The sequence below is a fragment of the Oncorhynchus mykiss genome, chromosome 9, assembly GCF_057628025.1.
Source record: "Oncorhynchus mykiss isolate SJ-2025 chromosome 9, ASM5762802v1, whole genome shotgun sequence".
In the NCBI taxonomy this organism is placed as follows: domain Eukaryota; kingdom Metazoa; phylum Chordata; class Actinopteri; order Salmoniformes; family Salmonidae; genus Oncorhynchus; species Oncorhynchus mykiss.
This window is the reverse complement of record NC_143030.1, coordinates 58352344-58376884: the sequence shown is the minus strand read 5'-3', so window position 1 is coordinate 58376884 and position 24541 is coordinate 58352344. Positions and strand designations below refer to the sequence as shown.

Below are 24541 nucleotides of genomic sequence, written 5' to 3'. Positions count from 1 at the left end.
CTCCGTGAGGTTGGATGGAGAGCATTTGTGAACAGCAGTTTTCAGTTCTTTCCACAGATTCTCGATTGGATTCAGGTCTGGACTTTGACTTGGCCATTCTAACACCTGGATATGTTTATTTTTGAACCATTCCATTGTAGATTTTGCTTTATGTTTTGGATCATTGTCTTGTTGGAAGACAAATCTCCGTCCCAGTCTCAGGTCTTTTGCAGACTCCATCAGGTTTTCTTCCAGAATGGTCCTGTATTTGGCTCCATCCATCTTCCCATCAATTTTAACCATCTTCCCTGTCCCTGCTGAAGAAACGCAGGCCCAAACCATGATGCTGCCACCACCATGTTTGACAGTGGGGATGGTGTGTTCAGCTGTGTTGCTTTTACGCCAAACATAACGTTTTGCATTGTTGCCAAAAAGTTACATTTTGGTTTCATCTGACCAGAGCACCTTCTTCCACATGTTTGGTGTGTCTCCCAGGTGGCTTGTGGCAAACTTTAAACAACACTTTTTATGGATATCTTTAAGAAATGGCTTTCTTCTTGCCACTCTTCCATAAAGGCCAGATTTGTGCAATATACGACAGATTGTTGTCCTATGGACAGAGTCTCCCACCTCAGCTGTAGATCTCTGCAGTTCATCCAGAGTGATCATGGGCCTCTTGGCTGCATCTCTGATCAGTCTTTTCCTTGTATGAGCTGAAAGTTTAGAGGGACGGCCAGGTCTTGGTAGATTTGCAGTGGTCTGATACTCCTTCCATTTCAATATTATCGCTTGCACAGTGCTCCTTGGGATGTTTAAAGCTTGGGAAATCTTGTTGTATCCAAATCCGGCTTTAAACTTCTTCACAACAGTATCTCGGACCTGCCTGGTGTGTTCCTTGTTCTTCATGATGCTCTCTGCGCTTTTAACGGACCTCTGAGACTATCACAGTGCAGGTGCATTTATACGGAGACTTGATTACACACAGGTGGATTGTATTTATCATCATTAGTCATTTAGGTCAACATTGGATCATTCAGAGATCCTCACTGAACTTCTGGAGAGAGTTTGCTGCAATGAAAGTAAAGGGGCTGAATAATTTTGCACGCCCAATTTTTCAAGTTTTTTATTTGTTAAAAAAGTATGAAATATCCAATAAATGTCGTTCCACTTCATGATTGTGTCCCACTTGTTGTTGATTCTTCACAAAAAATACAGTTTTATATCTTTATGTTTGAAGGTTCAAGGGGGCCGAATACTTTCGCAAGGCACTGTATGTATGTATGTATGTATGTATGTATGTATGAATAATTTGTAATAATTACAACTACTGAATGAACACTTATTTTAACTTAATATAATACATAAATAAAAATCTATTTAGCCTCAAATAATGAAACTTGGTCAATTTGGTTTAAATAATGCAAAAACAAAGTGTTGGAGAAGGAAGTAAAAGTGCAATATGTGCCATGTAAGAAAGCTAACGTTTAAGTTCCTTGTTCAGAACATGAGAACATATGAAAGCTGGTGGTTCCTTTTAACATGACACTGCAATATTCAAAAGTAAGAGGTTTTTAGGTTGTAGTTAATATAGTATTTATAGGACTATTTCTCTCTATACAATTTGTATTTCATTAACCTTTGACTATTGGATGTTCTTATAGGCGCACTAGTATTGCCAGTGTAACAGTATAGCTTCCGTCCCTCTCCTCGCTCCTACCTGGGCTCGAACCAGAAACACATTGAAAACAGCCACCCTCGAGGGGTGGGGGAAATATATATATTTTTTTATTCTTTCAGTGAAATACGGAACCGTTCTGTATTTTATCTAATGGGTGGCATCCCTAAGTCTAAATGTTCCTGTTACATTGCACAACCTTCAATGTTATGTCATAATTACGTAAAGTTCTGGCAAATTAGTTCGCAATGAGCCAGGCTGCCCAAACTGTTGCATATATGCGTGCAATGAACACAAGAGAAGTGACACAATTTCACCTGGTTAATATTGCCTGCTAACCTGGATTTATTTTAGATAAATATGCAGGGTAAAAAAAATATACTTCTGTGTATTGATTTTAAGAAAGGCATTGGTGTTTATGGTTAGGTACAACGATTGTGCTTTTTTCGCAAATGCACTTTTGTTAAACCATCTCCCTACGTTGCATCGAGTATATGCAACGCAGGACACGCTAGATAAACTAGTAATACCATCAACCATGTGTAGTTAACGAGTGATTATGATTGATTGTTTTTTAAAAGTTTAATGCTAGCTAGCAACTCACCGTGGCTTCTTACTGCATTCGCGTAACAGGCAGGCTCCTCGTGGAGTGCAATGAGAGGCAGGTGGTTAGAGTGTTGGACTAGTGAACTGTAGGGTTGCAAGATTGAATTCCGGAGCTGACAAGTTAAAAATCTGTCGTTCTGCCCCTGAACAAGGCAGTTAACCCACTGTTCCTATGCCATCATTGAAAATAAGAATGTGTTCTTAACTGGCTTGCCTAGATAAATACAACTTTTTTCCCTCCGGCCTAATCTGTGTCAAAAAATACAGATTTCAGATTGTCATGAAAACTTGAAATCGGCCCTAATTAATCAGCCATTCCGATGAATCGGTCGACCTCTATTTATTAGGCTTCCCTATGCCAAATAGTGGCATCAGGGCTTGATAAGGTAGTAAATGCTGATTTGCTTCATAGGAAGAAGAAATGCCTTTAAAGCGCTGGTCCCCCCCCCCCTAATTTCACTTCCCTCTCCCTATGTCACTGCATTGTGCTTGATGGAGCCAATAGAACTGGCTGGAAAATGTGAAGTCTGCTTCCCTCCTCCACCACCTCTCTAAAAATAGAGGCTGAGAGAGAAGGCAGCAGCATTGAGACACACTATCAGTGGGCCTGCCAGCGGTTTCAACACACTCCCACCACCAGAACAGAAAAAGGCTTTCTGAATCACACCTCTGCCGCCATCACACAGCTCCCCCACAAATAAATATCACACTTACATCACCAATGTAGACTCCCCAAGCTGCCCCTAAATCCCACTTCTGCCACCATTTACAGACCCCCCCCCTCCACTCATATTTCTGCCATCATGGTTGGTTTCAATGCCATCTGTTTGACCAAATTCCATCTCAATTTGAACATATTAATGTCCCCTTTTTTTCTTCATGTAACTGACTTTTGTAATGGGATTTACGATCTTATTTTGTCACCACCAACATCCAATATGGCCCAATAAATAAATCTTAGACATCCCTAAGCTTATTCAAGGCACCCTGTAGTAGGTCTGGGCTGTACACTGTTTTTTGCAATAACCGGTATTGATGCATGGACCGGTCTGGGTTTTTACTTTACCTTCTATACCAGTATATGAATGTTAGGTTTGCTATATGTGATACGCAGTGTGTAACGTCCATTTTTATAGTTTACTTCGCTTCTTGAGTTCTCTCTCCACTCTATGCCGCTTTCCACACAGACCTAGCCACGCCCCCTGTCACTCAAGGAGCGCATTTGAAGTTTTTCAACCACGAGACCCTTGAGTTCAGTCTGCATGGTCAATGCATTTGCAACACGGATGAAAACGATAGTTGTCACTGCTTCTTAATATAATCCTACTGACATTCTAATTACACTATTAGCCCGTGTTTCTTACATCTGCAAACAGCTAATTTGAATTTTCTTAGCAAGTTGTTCCTAAATCTTGTTAGCCGTTAATGCTAATTGCTAGCTAGCTAATATATGTACTGAATAAGCGCAAGCGTAATTAGCCATACAGTCTAATAATACCAGTGATTGTGTAGACCTAAATCAGCATGTTGTTTGTGCAACAGTGTCTTCTAAATTAGAGGTAAACGCAAAGAAAGCATATGTTAGCTACTAGAAGTAGTTAAGAGAAAACATTCAATGTACCGAAAGATTATAGGTCCCCTAGGAAACACCTATCAACACAGTTTCTACCCTGTCACAATAAATCCTCCCTGGCATTTTCATTCGTTGTCATGTCGAACACCACTGTATTGAAAGTGCCCACTATTATATTCTAACTAACTATATAATTAGAATAGACATTATATTCCCATGATTCCAATAGTTCAAAGTATTTTGCTCTAAATCGCAATTCGAATTGCAACATTTGGTTAAAAATAAGGCCCATATTACTTGCCCGTATTGTGCAGCCCTACGTGGCAGTGTGGAAATGATCTCAAATGCAGAAATTTATGAAAATGATTACTTTTTGGGGGGTTGAAGTTGAATTGAACAGTATAAACAGTATAAATCATAATGGAGAAAGACCCATTTTGAAATCACTTAATGTATGTGTTGCCACCCTTGGGTCACACACTACTCATAAAGCAAATTTAGAACTTTTATTATTAAAAAACATAAAATACAGCCAATTTTTATTTTGTATTTTTTTAAATGCTGTGATATAATATTTTGGCCATATCGCCCAGCCCTACCCTGTAGTTTAGAATACTCACAGTAGACCTTACTACTCACACTTACAAGAGAAAGTGGAAGTGTTTAGTTGAAATAACATACAGATCTGCCTGTACGGCTTTGGTTCTGGGAAGGGCCACACACAGGCCATTCTAACTGGCTCTCGTCAGGGAGAAGACAAGGAGAGTTAGTAATATTATCATGACACATTTTTATCAACATGATTAGGGGTTTAAGTCTCATTGCTTAGAAGTAGACCCAGTTAGCCCGTGAGCCAATCAGGTGGCAGGTAGCTGCTGAGATGGCTCAGGTGTTTTGAAGGATGAGGTACTTCATTCAGAAGGTCTCCAAGCTCTTAGGACACACGACCCATACAGAAAAGACAGAGAGAAAGGGAGGTAAGGAAAATAGACGGGATGGTTGAAATGTTTTGCAAAACTCGGAAACTGTTATAGTCTACATACTTGGACTAAGGAATGTGGATATTTGTGTGTCTTTAACTGTGTTATCAGTGACAAAGGTGGATGTAATGGTTTCCCCCCAATGTTTGCACCAAACAGTTTAAAGAAATGCTTAGTTCTATATGCATTACCTATGTACATTGAAGATGTTAAGATCAATTGCCTCATTGGCTGAATTCCTTTATCCCTGTCTTGGTCAAACCTACAAATCGTAAAGCTGGAAGGAAGCCTGTTAATGTACTAACACAAAATACATTTTTCTTGTAAAAACCAATGGCAACTGGTTGACGATGACATTGGGTTATTTTTTGTTTGTGGAACCAGTTGGTAGAAAAGGTAGCATCGGTGCTTAGCCAATAATGAACTTCAACCCAGACTGTCAATATGCAGAACTTCCAACTTGTACTGTAGCATTTATCACTACACTAAGTATCCTATATTTTTGTGTTTGTGTTTCGTCTCCAGACAGTGAAAGTGTCAGGGCTAAGCCCGTCCAACAGAGGATTGGGGTCAGCGGGATAGCCACTGCTTTTAGGATCATCAGCAGGTTTTGTCTTAACCGGATTTGGTTGGAGGAGCTGAATCAACTGTGTCCCAGGATTACAGGAATGACATTGGGAGGAGAATTCTGAGCCCACTGACCAGGGCCAGAGTGTCTGAGAGCTGAACTAGTGCCTGTCCTTGTCACCTGAGCACCTCTATGCTAGAAGTAGCTCACAGAACCCACCAGGCTTCCCTCTTTTCTCGCTCCAGCCCTCTGTTTGGCAAGCCAAAGGAGGGGTATGTTCTCAATGTTTTCGCAGACTCAATGGATTTCAATTTTGCCTCCGTTGTCCAGGAATGGCTACTGGCCACCATATGTTTGCCTCGAGTTGGCCAGTCTATCGAGAGGGGATGGGATGGGGGATAGAGAAATTCTGCATCATTTTTGGAAATGGTGATCTTTAGCACAAACTAGCTGCAGAATCCTGTTGCTAGGTAACCGTTTCTTGCTGGCAATGACACATCTTGGTTTCTCTAGGGTTGGGATTCTGGGTTGGGATTCTGTGATTCCCAGTGAGTTTGTGTGACTTTATGAATCTTTCGGGGGAATGATGTGTGATTCTGAGCAGGAATTGTCTTTACTGTGAATGTTATAGATGCTAGTGTATGCTGAGTCCAAATGCCAAATTTTCTTCTCAACAGTTACGTTCTTGGACGTTACATGAAAATGTGATAGGAAGCTTAATTTTCTTCTCTTTCACAACACAAAGGTATTAGCTTGAAAATATAGTCTACTATTTAGAAATAGCATCTGACATGGTCTCTATGTCTGGAACATTCAACCCTAGTGCCCTGAGCTTGTCCTTGCTATTTCGGGAATTGCGTATTGAGCCCGTCTCAGGGATTTGGACGCTCACTTGTTAGGGACCCCGTAACAGCTGTTTATTTAGCTGCCTGTGTGTACCAGACCTGGTTTCAGAGGGCATTTGCTTGAGCCTGCCTGGAGTGCCAGATGGGCTGGGTTTGTACTTTTAGGATTTTTATCAGATTGTAAATACTGTTTGAACCCTGGTCTGGTAAGTAACACTAATTACTAATAGGAAAAACAGGGTGTTGAGCTTGTCTCTCCTCTTTCTCGCGCCTCAGATCAGCACGAGTCCCGGCGGCGGAGCGAAGCACCCCATTAGCAGAGGAAAATGAGCGAACTAGACCAGCTACGTCAGGAGGCCGAGCAGCTCAAAAACCAGATCAGAGTAAGTCCTCTACAATCGTCCTCTCCCGGATTTCTTCTCATAAATGCATTGTCTGTGCAGTGATTTTACATAGAGCCACTAGAGGGCACTACAATTCTCGCAGATGTCCCTAAAGCCTAACACATACTTTGTTCTCAGTTGAACATTTACATTTTAGCACTTAAGAATGCTAAAATCAGTGTTATTTCCTCTATCAAAATATAACATACTCGTGCATCTGTTTTAGTCTCAGCCAATTATCTTGTAACGAGCTAGCTAGATGCTTTGAAATCTTTGCAAGATGCTAGCTAGATAGCAAAAGTGAGGAAACATTTTTCAGTAGTGATAAGTTTAAACACCAAAAAGAACACAATTGGGCTTGTGGTCTAGTTTGAAATTGAATTGTTTTGGGATGTTTAAACGCATCTCATTTTGATAGTGTAGCCATGATCTGACAAATTAACAAAAAGTTGAACTCACAGGTGGGGCCTAGAGCCCCACCTTCCTTGCCTTTCTCCCCTTGCTATTGGGCTCCCCTTCTCTACTGAGTGATTACATCACTATGCATGTTTGATGCTGTAGTGTGTTTGGCTTTGCTCTTCACGGCCTGCCTTTTCCCTATCCCACAAGATTCAAGGATACAGCAATATATGATTCAAGGATACAACAATGCAAACACAGAGATTCAGAATGTGTCTAGTGGCATGTATGTATTGCTAGATTTTAATCACTGTGTGCTCTGGGTAGATTGACAAACAGCGAGTTAGAGGAATGTTATCAAAATGTTATGTGGGATAGAATAAGGACTTGTCTATTTAGATCAGTGATAATGAAAACTTTTTTTTGTTGTTCCAGGATGCCAGGAAAGCGTGTGCGGATGCTACCTTGTCTCAGGTAAGAGACCTTCCCACCTTACCCCACATAGATCCCATAGAGTGCAGTTCAGAAACGAGGTTGAAGGGGATGGGGAACCAATATAAAGCCTTCCTCATTATGCAGGATCCAGGTGAAGGGCCATGTTAAACCTGTTGTCAAAGCCTAGTAAAGGTTAACTGGGATAGGTAAGCGAGATGCACTGGGGTTCAATGATTCCATGGCTCAAAGGCTGTCCTTAGATAGCAGCAGAGATAGCTCACTAGAATAGAGCCTGCTATTGCTAGGCTATTTGTCACCCAGCCAACAAACGCTAGAAGCAGCAGCACCCACTCTCATGTACTTCTATAAATGCAACATGGGGGCTGATGAAGGAAAGGCAATTGTTTCATAGAAGAGAACATAGTAAAGAGCATCCCCATTTCCCATGCAGATACACAGCCTGTTTTGTCATGGTCATTGATTGTCCCCCCCTTCCCTTCAGATCACTGCAAACATCGACCCAATTGGCCGAATTCAGATGCGCACTAGAAGGACACTGAGGGGGCATCTGGCTAAAATCTATGCCATGCACTGGGGCACTGACTCGAGGTAATCTTATTTAGCCACATTCTGTCTATTAACTAAATGATTCAACCCCTCTCCCTAAATCCAGGAAGTTGCCATAAAAATATGTAAATTTTTTCCCCGATTTGTATCTTGTGTAGCTTCCCTGTATAGAGATTCCAAGATGACTCCCTCGCAATTTAAAACCTAAACAAAAACATTAACAACTATAACTTTTATGCTGTGTGTTTGTGTCGCTTGTGGTTTGTTGCATGTGTACTGTGTGTGTGTGTGGTTTGGTGGGGTATGCGTGTAGACAAAATGGAGTAGTCCATTGTTTAGTAGTGTGGCTGGCTGGCTGCTCTTCCCTGAGTGTCAGTCAGTGCTGGTAACTCCTGTGTTCCTGAGCTTAGGGGGCCTTCCCAGGAGCCCCCAGCCCAGCAGCTCTCATCTCAGCAACTAATAACACTCCGCTCCATAGAGACACCACACACACACAACACACTCACCCCAAACCAAATTGCGTTGTCATCTCTCTTTGTTGCTCCGATTCATTTTTATCAACCCACCCCCAATTAAAAGAAGAGATCATTCTTTACGGGTGAGTTCACAATGATGCAACAGAAAATTATTACAATTATTATTCCCCCACCTTCATCCGTAAAGTCATATTACAGTGTATTATTGTCTTTGTTTTGGGAGTTTGAAGACTCTAAATAGTCTACCTGTAGTGAAGTGCAGTCGACCAGAGATAAGGAAGAATGGAGAGATGTAATTATTGACCCAGAGTCGGGTGCTATTTCGGCACAGGGACTCTGTCTCCCTCTGGTTTTTATCCAGACTATATCACATCCGGCCATGATTGGGAGTCCCATAGGTTGGTGCACAATTGGCCCAGCGTTGTCTGGGTTTAGCTGGGGTAGGCCGCCATTGTAAATAAGAATTTGTTCTTAACTGACTTGCCTAGTAAAATGAAGGTTAAAAAAAAACACGTACATACAGTTGAAGTCGGAAGTTTACATACATACACTTAGGTTGGAGTCATTAACTCGTTTTTCAACCACTTCACAAATTTCTTGTTCACAAACTATAGTTTTGGCAAGTCTGTTAGGACATCTACTTTGTGCATGACACAAGTAATTTTTCCCGAAAAATTGTTTACAGACAGATTATTTCACATAACTCACTGTATCACAATTTCAGTGGGTCAGAAGTTTACTGTGCCTTTTAAACAGTGTGGAGAATTCCAGGAAATGACATCATGGCTTTAGAAGCTTCTGATAGGCTAATTGACATCGTTTGATTCAATTGGTGGTGTTCCTGTGGATGTATTTCAAGGCCTACCTTCAAACTCATTGCCTCTTTGCTTGACATCATGGGAAAATCAAAAGAAATCAGCCGAAATCTCAGAAAAACAATGGTAGACCACAAGTCTGGTTCATCCTTGGGAGCAATTTCCAAACACCTGAAGGTACCATGTTCATCTGTACAAACAATAGTATAAACACCATGGGACCACGCAGCCATCATACCGCGCAGGAAGGAGACGCTTTCTGTCACCTAGAGATGAACATACTTTGGTGCGAAAAGTGCAAATCAATCCCAAAACAACGCTGCAACAATGCTGGAAGAAAGAGGTACAAAAGTATCTATATCCACAGTACAACTAGTCCTATATCGACATAACCTGATAGGCCGCTCAGCAAGGAAGAAGCCACTGCTCCAAAACCACCATGAAAATGCCAGACTACGGTTTGCAACTGCACATGGGGACAAAGATTGTACTTTTTGGAGAAATGTCCTCTGGTCTGATGAAACAAAAATAGAACTGTTTGGCCATAATTACCATTGTTGTGTTTGGAGGAAAAGGGGGGGGGGGGGCTTGCAAGCCGAAGAAAACCATCCCAACCGTAAAGCACGGGGGTGGCAGCATCTTGTGGGGGGTGCTTTGCTGCAGGAGAGACTGGTGCACTTCACAAAATAGTTGGCATCATGAGGACGGAAAAAAAAACAAAAAAACATGGTATCATGCACAGGGTAGATGTCCTAAACGACTTGCCAAAACTTTAGTTTGTTAACAAGAAATTTGTGGAGCTGTTGAAAAACAAGTTTTAATGACTCCAATCTAAGTGTATGTAAACTTCCGACTTCAACTGTATGGTAATAATAATTATAGCGCCCTTCCTGGTGGGTTTCCTTTAATTGACCCAGAGCATGGGTCTATTCATGAAGTGTCTCCGAGTAGGAGTACAAGTCCTCGTTACTTGGAATGCCTCTGTTCACATTGAGGTGCTGTCGTCTAATGGAAAAGCAGAGGTAATCCAAATGCCAATGTGTAATCAGTAAATGTAAGTGAATAGAGCAGCGCAAAGCTAGTAGAAGAGCGCTAGTTAATTCCACTCCTGCTTTATTGCAGGCGTGTTTGGAAAGTCAGATAATGCGCTGCAATCTCTGCTAAGCATCTTACTCACTCTGGAGAAACGGAGTGGACAGTGACACACCGACCGTGGTTCAAAGTAAACTTTCCACTAGAGCTTATTTTTTCAAAACTCACCCGACGCGAAAATAAATCTATACAGGCCTTGTTTAGTCATTATTTGAAAAATGTCCTTTTTTTTTTCTCCAAACGTGCTACTTTGACCCTCTTTTAAGCAGGCAACAGTTTAGCGTGCAGGAGTTGGAAGGCTAGTGTACCTGAGGCAAACACCTAGCAGTGTTTCATCAGCCTCAACTAACAGCAGATGGTTTCAAACCACAGAGACAGGAAGCATTGAATCACTGCCAGTGCTGAAGCTACTGCTTCTAACTCACTCTTACAGTTTTACACCCACCACACCCATAATATAGGCTTACCTACCTTGTCCTTCCTATTATGTGTGATAGGGATGTTGGACAGTAAAGAAGTGGGTGTGCGTGTTAGCGTGCGTGTGTTAGCATGTGTTTATGTTAGCATGTGTGATTTGCATACACTGAGTGGGTCCGAAGGGAGCCAATTTTCCCCAGCCAGCCATAAGGGCCTGGTTTCCATGGCGACTCTTGTTTGATTTGCCCAGATAGTGGTGAGATGCTCCCCAGCCATAAAGACCCCTGGAAACCACACCACCCCTAAAATGCAAAACATGGTTTCACCCTATGTTCATAGGGAAGCAGTTATGTGTTTGCGTGCCTGTGTTCTGCTTGATGACTTTGTTATCATTAACAGTTCCAAACTTAACATGTTTTGTCTGGATTCGTGGTGTGTGCATGTCATTCATGTGCCCTAGTAATACTAGTGCTCTTAAGATTTCCTTTAAGATCACTGGTTTAATCATGGCTCTCCTTTTGCCCCGTAGGCTTTTAGTCAGTGCCTCCCAGGATGGTAAACTCATTATTTGGGACAGCTACACCACAAACAAGGTAAGGTTGACCTGTGCACATCTTTAAGAAGCACTCAAATTTGAATGCATTTTTGTTTCACATTTTTTTTTTTTTTAATTTTACCTAAAAACATGAGGGCAACTAAACAAAAAAAGATTCTCTACCATTTGTTGTTTCATGACATAGGATGTCCAGTATATGTGACATGTGATATAGGCTTCCCAGTATATGTGGTCCATGCTTGAATCAAACCAAGAGTTCCTCCCTGTCTCCCTCAGGTCCACGCCATCCCACTGCGCTCCTCCTGGGTGATGACGTGTGCCTACGCCCCCTCTGGGAACTACGTGGCCTGTGGAGGCCTAGACAACATCTGCTCCATCTACAACCTCAAGACCCGCGAGGGCAACGTGCGTGTCAGCCGTGAGCTGGCCGGACATACGGGTACGGTAGTCACCCCTAATAGCTACCACAGTGTGTACACACGGACAGCTCACCTGTAACACAGGATAGACTATGGTCAACGTTCAGTTTGCAGGAGAGATATTGTTTATGCACTAGATTTTTTTTAACCAGTACCTTGGAAGCATTGGATATGTTCAATGCCACTTATTTCAGTCTCATGACAGGAGCTGTGTCTGTCTAGTTGCTGTGAAAAGGAACATTAGTGTTATTGAGCTGGTTCTGTTGTACACATTCACTTCTTATAAACTATTTGTACCCTTCATGGTCAGGCCTATAATGTACAAACTGTAATGTAGTTCAATTAGTGTTTCCTTCTGTCTTGAGATCATTGTGACTGCTTCTCAATGCTGACTGACTGACTGACTTACTGTCTGCTCTGCTGTGGCATCCAGGTTACCTGTCCTGCTGTCGCTTCGTGGATGACAGCCAGATTGTCACCAGCTCTGGAGACACCACCTGGTGAGTGAGGGAACTGTGCCTGCCTGGGCGACAGGCAAGGAAGAATGGGGATGGGTATCCATCCATCCACCATGTTCACTGAGTGGATATGCCAGTGGATATGCCAGTTCTGCACTGTTGTGTTGATAACATTTTGAGTGTACATGAAAAGGCAGATATCTGAATGCAAACCAGGAGTATGACAGAAGGCACTCACTCCAAACTCCAGTCAGATGTTTTCTCTTTTCTCCTTCCTCCCACTCTCCGTCCACCAGTGCTCTCTGGGACATTGAGACGGGCCAGCAGACGACCACATTCGCCGGCCACACCGGTGACGTCATGAGCCTGTCGCTGGCGCCCGACACCCGGCTGTTTGTGTCCGGGGCATGTGACGCCTCCGCAAAGCTCTGGGACATCAGAGAAGGAATGTGCCGACAGACATTCACCGGACACGAGTCAGACATTAATGCCATCTGCGTAAGTCAATCACACGACCCGACCGCTGTTCAACCTACACTGCTACACCTCCATTTAAAACGGAGCCGCAAACTCTCACCTGTGATGCCAGTGTCTTTTGTCACCAGTGTTTCCGCTGCGGGCTGCCCACACCTGTGGTTGTCTTTTGCATTCAGACGTACAGACTTCAAAACAGACATTGTATACACACCAGCTTGTTAAATGGTGGTCTATATTTATGTCGTGTATAAATGTGATTGTGGACATATCTATTGTCCATTGGCAACTTTAGTATGCGTGGTCACTTGGTCAATACCAAGTGCTTTACATTATGAAAGGTATCCTCATTACCAATGTATAGCACCCACCTTGGTGATGCTGTGGCAGCCATTATGTACTAGCTCATACAAACACACCGCATGTGGAGCGTTGAGCAATTTATCAGACCAAACCTCACTGTCTCTCCCCCTTCTTTCCCTCCCTCCAGTTCTTCCCCAACGGCAACGCCTTTGCCACGGGATCGGACGACGCCACCTGCAGGCTGTTTGACCTGCGCGCTGACCAGGAGCTGATGGTCTATTCCCACGACAACATCATCTGCGGCATCACCTCGGTGGCTTTCTCCAAGAGTGGCCGCCTGCTGCTCGCCGGCTACGATGACTTCAACTGCAACGTGTGGGACAGCCTCAAGGCTGACCGTGCAGGTGAATGCCGGGAAAGTGTGACGGGGTTAAAAAGCAACCTAACCAGAGGTCTAGAATCAGGTCCCCATACTCCCCAATCCCATCCTTAATGGTTAGGGGGGAAAACACTAAACTGACTCTAGATCTAGAGCCAACTTTATCCTACTTTGAGGCGGTCATGATGACAAAAGTCGGGGGTACAGTGGCAGAGCAGTGGTCAAGCTACATTCTGACGGTTGTACACACCTATATTTGACGTCATCAGTACCTCCAGGTAGTGGAGCCGGGTGGAATGTAGCTAGTGCAGCCAGTGCTGGTGAAAAGGGGTGGGGTGTTGGAATGGACTAGATCTACTAGGTGTGGTTCTACTGTAGCAGGGATATTTTGACTCGCTACTGCTACCCCCTGCATATAGCCTCAGTATTGTTATTTTATTTTTGTTACTTTAAAAAAAATATTATTTAGTAAATATTTTCTTAACTGCATTTGTTGGTTAAGGGCTTGTTAGTAAGCATTCCACGGTAAGGTCTACCTACACCTGTTGTATTCGGTGCATGTGACAAAAAATGTGAGGAGTACCTGAGATATTGATTTGGAGCATCTCCGTATTACAGGAATGACTGGGTTCCTGTAGGTATCAGATAACAGCAGGGTTACTTTAGTTCAGCACATCGGAGGTACCGTCTGGGGCCACACAGGGGTCGGTGTTGTAGCCAGACTAGTTCCTCAAGTACAGCAGGGATACTGCAGACACAGCAATTCTGGGTATAGAGCAGATTGAACTAGAGAATTCCAGATTCTCCACCTTTTTCCAGAATTGTGCACTTAGACTTCCCTTCGTGGAGTCAAAAGCATAAGACTGGTGTAAGCATTGGCTGGAGGGAATTTTCACCATTTGTTAAATCCATGACAGGGAGTGTGCAAGTGAAGGCTAGTTTGTACAGTAACAGGGTTTGTGGATGCAGCCCCTGCTGTTTCACCTGCTCCAGCAGCGGACGAGCTCCCACAGAGGCATGAATAGTTTAGTGCTTTTGACTGTGGTCTGGATCCAAGGAGAAAGCGATGGGCTGGATCTGACACGCACTAGTAACATTTGCTAATAACTGATTCTTCCATTTATACAATGCAATAGAACTCCTACACATAATTATAGACTAGCCAGGTTGTTCATGGAATGCTCTTTTAAGGGTTAAACTAAGTGAGCAGAAGAGATGGTGTGGTGTTGGCTGAGTGTTGTGATATGATCTCATGGTCTGACCCTGCTCTGTCCCTAGGTGTCCTGGCTGGACATGACAACCGTGTCAGCTGCTTGGGTGTGACCGATGATGGAATGGCCGTTGCAACAGGGTCCTGGGACAGCTTCCTCAAGATCTGGAACTAGATTCTGAAGGTAACTACACTTCACAGCCGCCATCCCACCACAAGTATGCCTGACATGCTATGGCACTCTCCTCATCTCTCCCCATAAAGAACATTTAACTCCAGTTTAATTAACTTCACCTTATCCTTTTCTGAAGTTGTAGAATGTAAGTTTTGAGTCAAAAGTGCTGTTTTGCTCCAAATGTCTCTATTGAAGCTTAAAGTGTAACATGTGTATATTACTATGATTCTACTCTGAATATCATTTTTCAACTGGAAAAGTTCCAAAATATCTGGAGGTGGACTATAACTTCTGTTCAAGTAAACATCTCAAGATGCCTTACAGGAACACAGACCCTGTAAATTAAGACATGAATGCATGATTGACTTGAATAGGAATATAGTTGTACTTGCCTCTTGTCCTGGGTGAAGAAATGTATTTTTCCTAATTGTTTCATTATGCCCTATAGTTCCTCTACAGCTACATTGGTAACCAGAATGTGTTTACTCAACTGAACACTGCAGATGCACTATATGAAACTATAATTATACTGAGTGGAAATAGCCTATGGTTTCAATTGAGTTGCTGTGTATTGTTTGTAATAAATCCAAGTAAAGGTGCCATGTAGTTGCATCGTATCCGTGCCACTTCGTAAAGTGGGTTGTCCTATTTGGGTTGAGCTGCCATGAGAATGCATTCTGTATCAGTTGATGGATAAAATTGGTTTCATGAGGGGACCATGTACCAGTGCAGTGTAACTTGGATAAAGATTGATCTCATCATCCTTGCCTAATTGTATTTGAGTGGATGGAGTGTTGAGGTTGTGTAATAGACTATATATGCAAAATTATGTGTACAGCCTTCAAACAAGTAGATTTGGCTATTTCAGCCTCACCCCAGTTGCTGACTGACAGGTGTATAAAATCGAGCACACAGCCATGCAATTTCCATAGACAAACATTGGCAGTAGAATGGCCTTACTGAAGAGCTCAGCTCCTAGAGTGACTAAGAGAAACAATGGCTCAGCTACACAAGCTCACAGAACGTGACCACCGAGTGCTGAAGCACGTAGCGTGTAAAAAAATCTTCGGTCCTCGGTTGCAACACTCACTACTGAGTTTCAAACTGCCCCTGGAAGGGGCATCTCTGTGGGTGACGAAGAGCACTAAATTTCATTATTTGCTGATGTATAAAAGCACATGTCCATTACTGCAGAGGTCTTTGGTTTAGACATCATATCTGAATATGGTAACCTGTCAGGGAACAAAATTAACGTGGATAAATCCATGTCTATACCTTTGAATATCCCCTCTACAATCAACTGAGATATGATATCTCCATTCCAGCTGTCTGAAACAGGCTTGGAGTACTTGGGCATAAATGTTACTCCAAATCTTAAAGACCTGTTCACTTCAAATTATATGCCTTTGCTCACAAAGATTAAATAGGACCCGGTTAAGGCCTCCTGGGTGGCGCAGTGGTTAAGGGCACTGTACTGCAGCGCCAGCTGTGCCATCAGAGACTCTGGGTTCGCGCCCAGGCTCTGACGTAACCGGCTGCGACCGGGAGGTCCGTGGGGCGACTCACAATTGGCCTAGCGTCGTCCGGGTTAGGGAGGGCTTGGCCGGTAGGGATGTCCTTGTCTCATTGCGCACCTGTGGCGGGCCGGGCGCAGTGCGCGCTAACCAAGGTTGCCAGGTGCTCGATGTTTCCTCCGACACATTGGTGCGGCTGGCTTCCGGGTTGGATGCGCTCTGTGTTTAGAAGCAGTGCAGCTTGGTTGGGTTGTGTATCGGAGGACGCATGACTTTCAACCTTCGTCTCTCCCGAGCCCATACGGGAGTTGTAGCGATGAGACAAGATAGTAGCTACTAAAACAATTGGATACCACGAAACTGGGGAGAAAAGGGGGTAAAAAAATTAATAAAATAGGACCTGGTTAACTGATCTACCCTACCAAACTCTTTTTGGCAGGATTAATGTTGTCAGGATGAACATCCTTCCTCGGCTAAATTATCTATTCTAAAATATCCCTTGGCATCTATCTCAGTCCTTTTTTTTTTTCCAGAAAAGGAATGCCAATATATCTGGAACAATAAGAAACCTAGAACCTAATTTACCAAGTAAATTAAGCCTAAAGATTTAGGAGTGATCTCTTTGCCAAATCTGCAACTATATTACTGGTCTGTTCAGATCAAGCACATGATTAGTTTGTATCCCCCCCCCTCCCCCACAATAAGGAGTATTGAACTTCTGGGCTGAAAGACAAAGGGTATTGCTGACTTTATGCCTTTATTTACTCAGGACACTCTTAAATCGTTCCAACACTGAGTTTCATTTATCCAACAGATTTTAAGTACCTACAATTTAGACACTTCATAGAGGGTCAGAAGAAAGTCGATTTTAAAACTACATTTTCAAATTAATGAAGTTCGGAGAGGTTTAATCTTCGACTTGTATTCTATTTTATTGAACAGAAGTGCCTCATCCTATGACGCGTTGAGACATGTTTGGGCGAAAGACATTGGACATGCATTCGGTGAGGAAGAATGGGCTTCTATCTGCGAAAGGGTCTACCCCAAATGCACCTCCATAAGCATACAAGAACTCAATTTCAAATGTTTTCATTGAATCTACTTTACACCTGTCCGCCTTCAAAGAATGTTTTCCAATGCATCACATTTATGTTTCAAATGTAAACAGGATACTGGCACCTTCATGCACGTTTTTTGGTACTGTAGCAGAATCCAGTCTTACTGGAATGATATTCATTTACACATCCAGAACATCTTGGGTAGACAATTTGCTTTTTCGCTGAATTTATTGTAACGTTGTGTTTGACCCTGACTCTGAACATCTGTTCAATACACTTGTTTACGTAGCAAAAAAATGTATATTGTTATTATGGTCCACACCTGAAGTACCATTGTGAGAATGTGGCTTTCTAAAGCTTCTGCTATTCTACCCCTAGAGAAACTTACCTTTGAGTTACACCAGAAGTCTGTTACATTTTGGAAAATCTAGTCTCCACATTGTTGTCCTGTAGAAAACCTCCCATAAATGTCCCATGCTATCATTGTGAAGTAAAATGTTGTTCTCCACTTTATTACTGCTTTTGGTATAATGTTTTGCTGTATCCTTATTCCTTTTGATTGTACTTAGTCTATGTGGTATGCTTAGTTTGGTTGTTTATGTAACCCCTGTTAAAAGAAAATAACATTCTAATAAAAAGATAATTACAAACTGCCTCTGGAAGCAATGTCAGCACAAGAACTGTTCATCTGGAATGGGTTTCCATGGCCAAGCAGCCTCACAAGCCTAAGATCACAATGAGCAATGCCAAGCGTCGGCTGGAGTGGTGTAAAGCTTGCTGCCATTGGACTCAGGAGCAGTGGAAACGTACCATCTTGGCAGTCCGACGGATGAATCTGGGTTTGGCGGATGCCAGGTGAACGCTACCTTCCTGAATGGTTTGGTAGAAGAGGAATAATGGTCTGGGTTTTCTTTTTTCATGGTCTGGGCTAGGCCCCTTAGTTCCAGTAATGGGAAATCTTAACGCTACAACATACAATGACATTTTAGACGATTCTGTGCTTCCAACTTTGTGGCAACATTTTGGGGAAGGCCCTTTCCTTTTTCAGTATGGCAATACCCCCCTGCACAAAGCAAGGTCCATACAGAACGTTGACTGCGAGCCAGGCCTGAACGCCCGACAACATTGCCCGACCTCACTAATGCTCTTGTGGCTGAATGCTGCGGTGATTTGCTTTCAATGTTCCAACATCTAGTGGAAAGCCTTCCCAGAAGAGTGGAAACTTATAGCAGCAAAGGGGGGGACCAACTCAATATTAATGCCCATGATTTTAGAATAAGGTGTTCGACAAGCAGGTGTCCAGATAGTTTTGGTAATTTAGTGTAGCACTGGATATCATATTCTGTAGTTTGAATATCTGCTGCCATCTGTGGGTGAACATGGGGAAATCACTAAAATCAAGTCTAGCTCAGTCTTAACTGCTTGTTGGTTTGCGGCCATCCAGTTTATAGCTCACCGTTGACCAATCAGTTTGGTTTGGTTCATTTTTAAGAGGTTAATTGTCTACAATGACTCTACACTTTTAGGAAGTACTTTTGTTGCAAATAACAAGTTTGTTTCTCTTTGTCCTGTTTTCAGATGGCATCCGGACTCCAAAGTGGAGTGGAAGACCATTCCAACATAAAAAAATTCAATTTTCTTGCATATCCAATTTGATCAAAACACCACTATACTGACTCCCAACACCCCCAAAAACTACCAAGGGCAAAAATTCTCTCCTTCTCATTTAAAATACCACAGTTGTTTATCACTCAGCTAAAAAAGATGAGGAATTGCAGTGGTATGAAATGGAATGGGGAAGAAATTGTGCATTCCTCCTGGGACCATTTTCTGATATTGTGTTGAATGAAAATACATTCACCACCATGCAAATATCATCCATCTTCATTACACAGGTTTGAGTGAAGGTCATTTACACAATGATGATCTAACTCTAGATTTTTGGCCAGCCATGTTTATTTAATTTTTTCGGTCATGTTACTTTCCTCTTTTTCCCCCCAGAACTAGATCAGTGGCCTCCTGTTGGTAAATTGAGGAGCAAAAGCTTTGTTTTATCTCTTGGTCATGAAATATTTTAGAATCAAGTTTTGTAGATTTGAAATAAAAAATCATGATCATGTCATTTTAATCCAGCTTTATCACATCAGAAAAAAAAGCAAAAGAGAATTGAGCTTCAACAGGGTGTCCATGAGCCACCGACAGGGTCTGGCCATTTTGAATATTTAGTCCCAAGATTCTTTACTCAGTTTTTTGGGGGGTTTCTGTCTAGTCAAGAATTTTTTTTGCACACAATTTTACTTTGCATATGCAGAATAATGTTTAAAGGAAAGTTAACTAACCAAGCACATGCTATTTGTGATAATGAATGTTAATTTTTAAACAAATCAAATCTTTTTTTTATTTACCCATTCTCTTCACCTTCTGTTTGGTGACAATGTAGAATAATGAAATGAAAAATCCCATTGGTTCATTTTATTTCTTTCTGTTGACTGTGGTTGGGACCGGTGATGTGATTTGGTTGGGTAGGGAAGCCTCCACTTATACCCCGGTTTCTTTCCGGAGTTTCAAGAGGAACCCATTCTGTGCTTGGAAATGCAGTTACTACTCTGAATGAAAGGTTGTATAAATCAATGTTTGAAAATAATGATATTGAAACTTTTTAAGTAAAAAAAAAAAAAGAAAAGTTGTCTGCCATGGGTGGGTTAACTCTTAGGATCGCATGCTGTAGAATTGCTTAAAAAGAGGTGCATATGAACTAAGTCCTTTTGATGTTTTTCTTTTAAAGAAAATAACCTGTTAAATATATCATAATTACAATGGTATTTATATTGTTTTTGGCTAATCTGTGCATAAATAATTCAATTAAAATGTCAAAGCTATGCACTTGAGAGCAGCAAACACCATAACATAAACAGTTACCTGGTCTTATATCCATACTTGGGAAGGATTCCTTGATTTTAAAAGTAATCTAAACATTTAAAACACATATGCACGCACAGACACACAAATGGAACAAAGAAATGTTAATTTCTTGTGTAGCAAACAAATTCCAGCGACAAAAAAAATAAACATTTTGTAACAAACAGGTTTTTTTCTGTCCTTTAATAAGAAAAAAGAAGGAACTTGCAGCATCTGAATGGCAGAATGTTCTGTACCCCTATCCTTGTAAACAGAGACTCTTTCTTTAGCAGTAGTGGCATTTTTTCCATTCTGTTTTCTCTGCGACATTCTGTACAAAAATGTTCTGTAATTGTGCGTAAGGCGTGGAGTTGGCAATACAAAATAAAAAAATATTACAAATGAATTGCTTTCCTTTTTCTCTCCATGAAATAACTAGATCTCTACACCCCCACTGTTCCCTTCTCACCTTTTTGTATTTCATTTTAGACAGTGTACAACTGAAAGCTGGATGCAAGATAGAATCTATATTAAAATGCAGTTTTGAGATGTTGCGAGTGTAATTGAGAAAATATGCTAGTTGAAATGTTTAGCAATGTTAGTTATTGTAACTACAAATAAAGTGATTTCTTTTACACTTAAATAATTGTTGCTTTTTACGTTTACAATATTTGCATTAGTTATTTACTATAGCAAACACTTATGCTGAACGATGTCTCCAGTGAAATATTGTTTAATGTAGTAATGAATTGAATGTCACCCAATCACCCTAAAGTTGCTTCATCACATCTCAAAGCTCCTATTAACACCCTTTATAAATACATACAGTAGATGCATTTGTAATAATCACACTGGTAGTATTATACACCAAGACCCTTAAAGCCAGTGGATCATAAAAAGTGTTACCAAAACGTCACTTGTCTTAATTTTCCTATCAACAAGAGACTGCGTGACAACTCAGGAGCGTAATGGGGATGGCATGCATTTCATATATATATATATATAAGACTAAATATTGGAGTTCCATAGCTTGTCTAGTTTGGAAAAACTGATTTCTACCTGAGCTTAGTTATCACTTATTTATTTAATCAGCAAGGCTAATTGAGAACAAGTTCTCATTTACAACTGCGACCTGGCCAAGATAAAGAAAAGCAGTGCAACACAAAGAACAGCACTGAGTTACACATGGAATGAACTAGAGGTCGACCGATTATGATTTTTCAATACCGATTATTGGAGGGCCAAAAAAGCCGATACCGATTAATCGGACAATTTAAAAAAAAGTCACTTATAATAATGACAATTACAACAATACTGAATGAACACTTATTTTAACTTAATATAATACATCAAAATCAATTTAGCCTCAAATAAATAATGCAAAAACAAAGTGTTGGAGAAGAAAGTAATATGTGCCATGTAAAAAAAGCTAACGTTTAAGTTCCTTGCTCAGAACATGAGACTTATACCATTTGTATTTCATATACCTTTGACTATTGAATGTTCTTATAGGCACTATAGTATTGCCAGTGTAACAGTATAGCTTCCGTCCCCCTCCTCGCCCCGACCTGGGCTCGAACCAGGAACACATCGACAACAGCCACACTCAAAGCATCGTTACCCATCGCTGCAAGGGGAATAACTACTCCAAATCCAAAAGAGAGTGACGTTTGAAACAGTATTAGCGCACACCCAGCTAACCATTTCTCATTGGTTACACCAGCCATTAGGCTGATAGGCTTGAAGTCAAACAGCGCTGTTTTTGCGAAGAGCTGCTGGCAAAATGCACGAAAGTGCTGTTTGAATGAATGATTATGGGCCTGCTGCTGCTCAGTCAGACTGCTCTATCAAATCAGACTTAATTATAACATAAAACACAGAAATACGAGCCTTTGGTCATTAATATGGTCGAATCCGGAAACTCATTTCGAAAACAAAACATTTATTATTTCAGTGAAATACGGAACCGTTCAGTATTTTATCTAACGGGTGGCATCCCTAATATTCTTGTTACATTGTACAACCTTCAATGTTATGCCATAATTAGTTCGCAATGAGCCAGGCAGCCCAAACTGTTGCATATACCCTGACTCTGCGTGCAATGAACACAAGAGAAATTACACAATTTCACCTGGTTAATATTGCCTGCTAAACTAGATTAGTAGTTATAACTAGTGATTATGATTGATTGTTTTTTTATAAGATATGTTTAATGCTAGCTAGCAATTTGCCTTGGCTTCTACTGCCGAGCCCCTACTCCCGTACGGGAGTTGTAGCGATGAGACAAGATAGTAGCTACTAAACAATTGGATACCACGAAATTGGGGAGAAAAAGGGCTAAAATTCAACAACAACAAAAAAAAAGTTAGTGAGCAGAGAACTGGAAGGAAAGGTGGCCAAATGTGGAATTGGCTTTGTGAAATATACCTGCTGGAGCACGTGCTATGGTGACCAGTGAGTTGAGATAAGGCGGGGCTTTACTTAGCAAAGACTTTTATAGATGACCTGGAGCCAGTGGTTTTGGCAACGAATATGAAGCCAGCTGGAGCATACAGGTTGCAGTGGTGGGTAGTATATGGTGACAAAACGGATGGCACTGTGATAGACTGCATCCAATTTGCTGAGTAGAGTGTAGGAGGCTATTTTGTAAATGACATCGTCAAGGATCAGCAGGATAGTCAGTTTTACGAGGGTATGTTTGGAAGCATGAGTGAAGGATGCTTTATTGCGGAATAGGAAGCAAATTCTAGATGTCATTTTGGATTGGAGATGCTTAATGTGAGTATGGAAGGATAGTTTACAGTCTAACCATGGCGGTTATGATATCGTTTAGGACGTTGAGCGTGGCTGAGGTGCACCCATGACCAGCTCGGAAACCAGATTGCATAGCGGAGAAGGTACAGTGGGAGTCTAAATGTTCGGTGATCTGTTAACTTGGCTTTCGAAGACCTTAGAAAGGCAGGCTATGATAGATATACAGTGCCTTGCGAAAGTATTCGGCCCCCTTGAACTTTGCAACCTTTTGCCACATTTCAGGCTTCAAACATAAAGATATAAAACTGTATTTTTTTGTGAAGAATCAACAACAAGTGGGACACAATCATGAAGTGGAACGACATTTATTGGATATTTCAAACTTTAACAAATCAAAAACTGAAAAATTGGGCGTGCAAAATTATTCAGCCCCCTTAAGTTAATACTTTGTAGCGCCACCTTTTGCTGCGCTTACAGCTGTAAGTCGCTTGGGGTATGTCTCTATCAGTTTTGCACATCGAAAAACTGAATTTTTTTCCCATTCCTCCTTGCAAAACAGCTCGAGCTCAGTGAGGTTGGATGGAGAGCATTTGTGAACAGCAGTTTTCAGTTCTTTCCACAGATTCTCGATTGGATTCAGGTCTGGACTTTGACTTGGCCATTCTAACACCTGGATATGTTTATTTTTGAACCATTCCATTGTAGATTTTGCTTTATGTTTTGGATCATTGTCTTGTTGGAAGACAAATCTCCGTCCCAGTCTCAGGTCTTTTGCAGACTCCATCAGGTTTTCTTCCAGAATGGTCCTGTATTTGGCTCCATCCATCTTCCCATCAATTTTAACCATCTTCAATGTCCCTGCTGAAGAAAAGCATGCCCAAACCATGATGCTGCCACCACCATGTTTGACAGTGGGGATGGTGTGTTCAGGTTGATGAGCTGTGTTGCATTTACGCCAAACATAACATTTTTGCATTGTTGCCAAAAAGTTCAATTTTGGTTTCATCTGACCAGAGCACCTTCTTCCACATGTTTGGTGTGTCTCCCAGGTGGCTTGTGGCAAACTTTAAACGACACGTTTTATGGATATCTTTAAGAAATGGCTTTCTTCTTGCCACTCTTCCATAAAGGTCAGATTTGTGCAATATACGACTGATTGTTGTCCTATGGACAGAGTCTCCCACCTCAGCTGTAGATCTCTGCAGTTCATCCAGAGTGATCATGGGCCTCTTGGCTGCATCTCTGATCAGTCTTCTCCTTGTATGAGCTGAAAGTTTAGAGGGACGGCCAGGTCTTGGTAGATTTGCAGTGGTCTGATACTCCTTCCATTTCAATATTATCGCTTGCACAGTGCTCCTTGGGATGTTTAAAGCTTGGGAAATATTTTTGTATCCAAATCCGGCTTTAAACTTCTTCACAACAGTATCTCGGACCTGCCTGGTGTGTTCCTTGTTCTTCATGATGCTCTCTGCGCTTTTAATGGACCTCTGAGACTATCACAGTGCAGGTGCATTTATACGGAGACTTGATTAC

The 24541-nt window shown here is 41.7% G+C and overlaps 1 protein-coding gene across 4 annotated transcripts in view; it reads left to right on the top strand.

Annotated features, from left to right (window-relative positions):
• Positions 1 to 20660, top strand: part of LOC110532389 (guanine nucleotide-binding protein G(I)/G(S)/G(T) subunit beta-1) — a 49552-nt gene extending 28892 nt beyond the window's left edge. The window contains exons 1-12 of one of the 4 annotated variants that reach the window (XM_021616260.3): positions 4747 to 4810; positions 5339 to 5653; positions 6503 to 6609; positions 7444 to 7482; positions 7946 to 8052; positions 11340 to 11403; positions 11643 to 11805; positions 12219 to 12285; positions 12540 to 12741; positions 13208 to 13424; positions 14678 to 14793; positions 18935 to 20660. In XM_021616260.3, coding sequence (XP_021471935.1) covers positions 6553 to 6609; positions 7444 to 7482; positions 7946 to 8052; positions 11340 to 11403; positions 11643 to 11805; positions 12219 to 12285; positions 12540 to 12741; positions 13208 to 13424; positions 14678 to 14784 — 1023 coding nt within the window. In that variant the 5' untranslated portion in view covers positions 4747 to 4810; positions 5339 to 5653; positions 6503 to 6552 and the 3' untranslated portion in view covers positions 14785 to 14793; positions 18935 to 20660. Of the gene's footprint in view, positions 1 to 4746; positions 4811 to 5338; positions 5654 to 6502; positions 6610 to 7443; positions 7483 to 7945; positions 8053 to 11339; positions 11404 to 11642; positions 11806 to 12218; positions 12286 to 12539; positions 12742 to 13207; positions 13425 to 14677; positions 14794 to 17240 lie in introns of those variants that run through there. The other 3 variants (XM_090184760.1, XM_021616258.3, XM_021616259.3) reach the window with 3 other exon arrangements.
• Positions 20661 to 24541: the final 3881 nt, after the last annotated feature.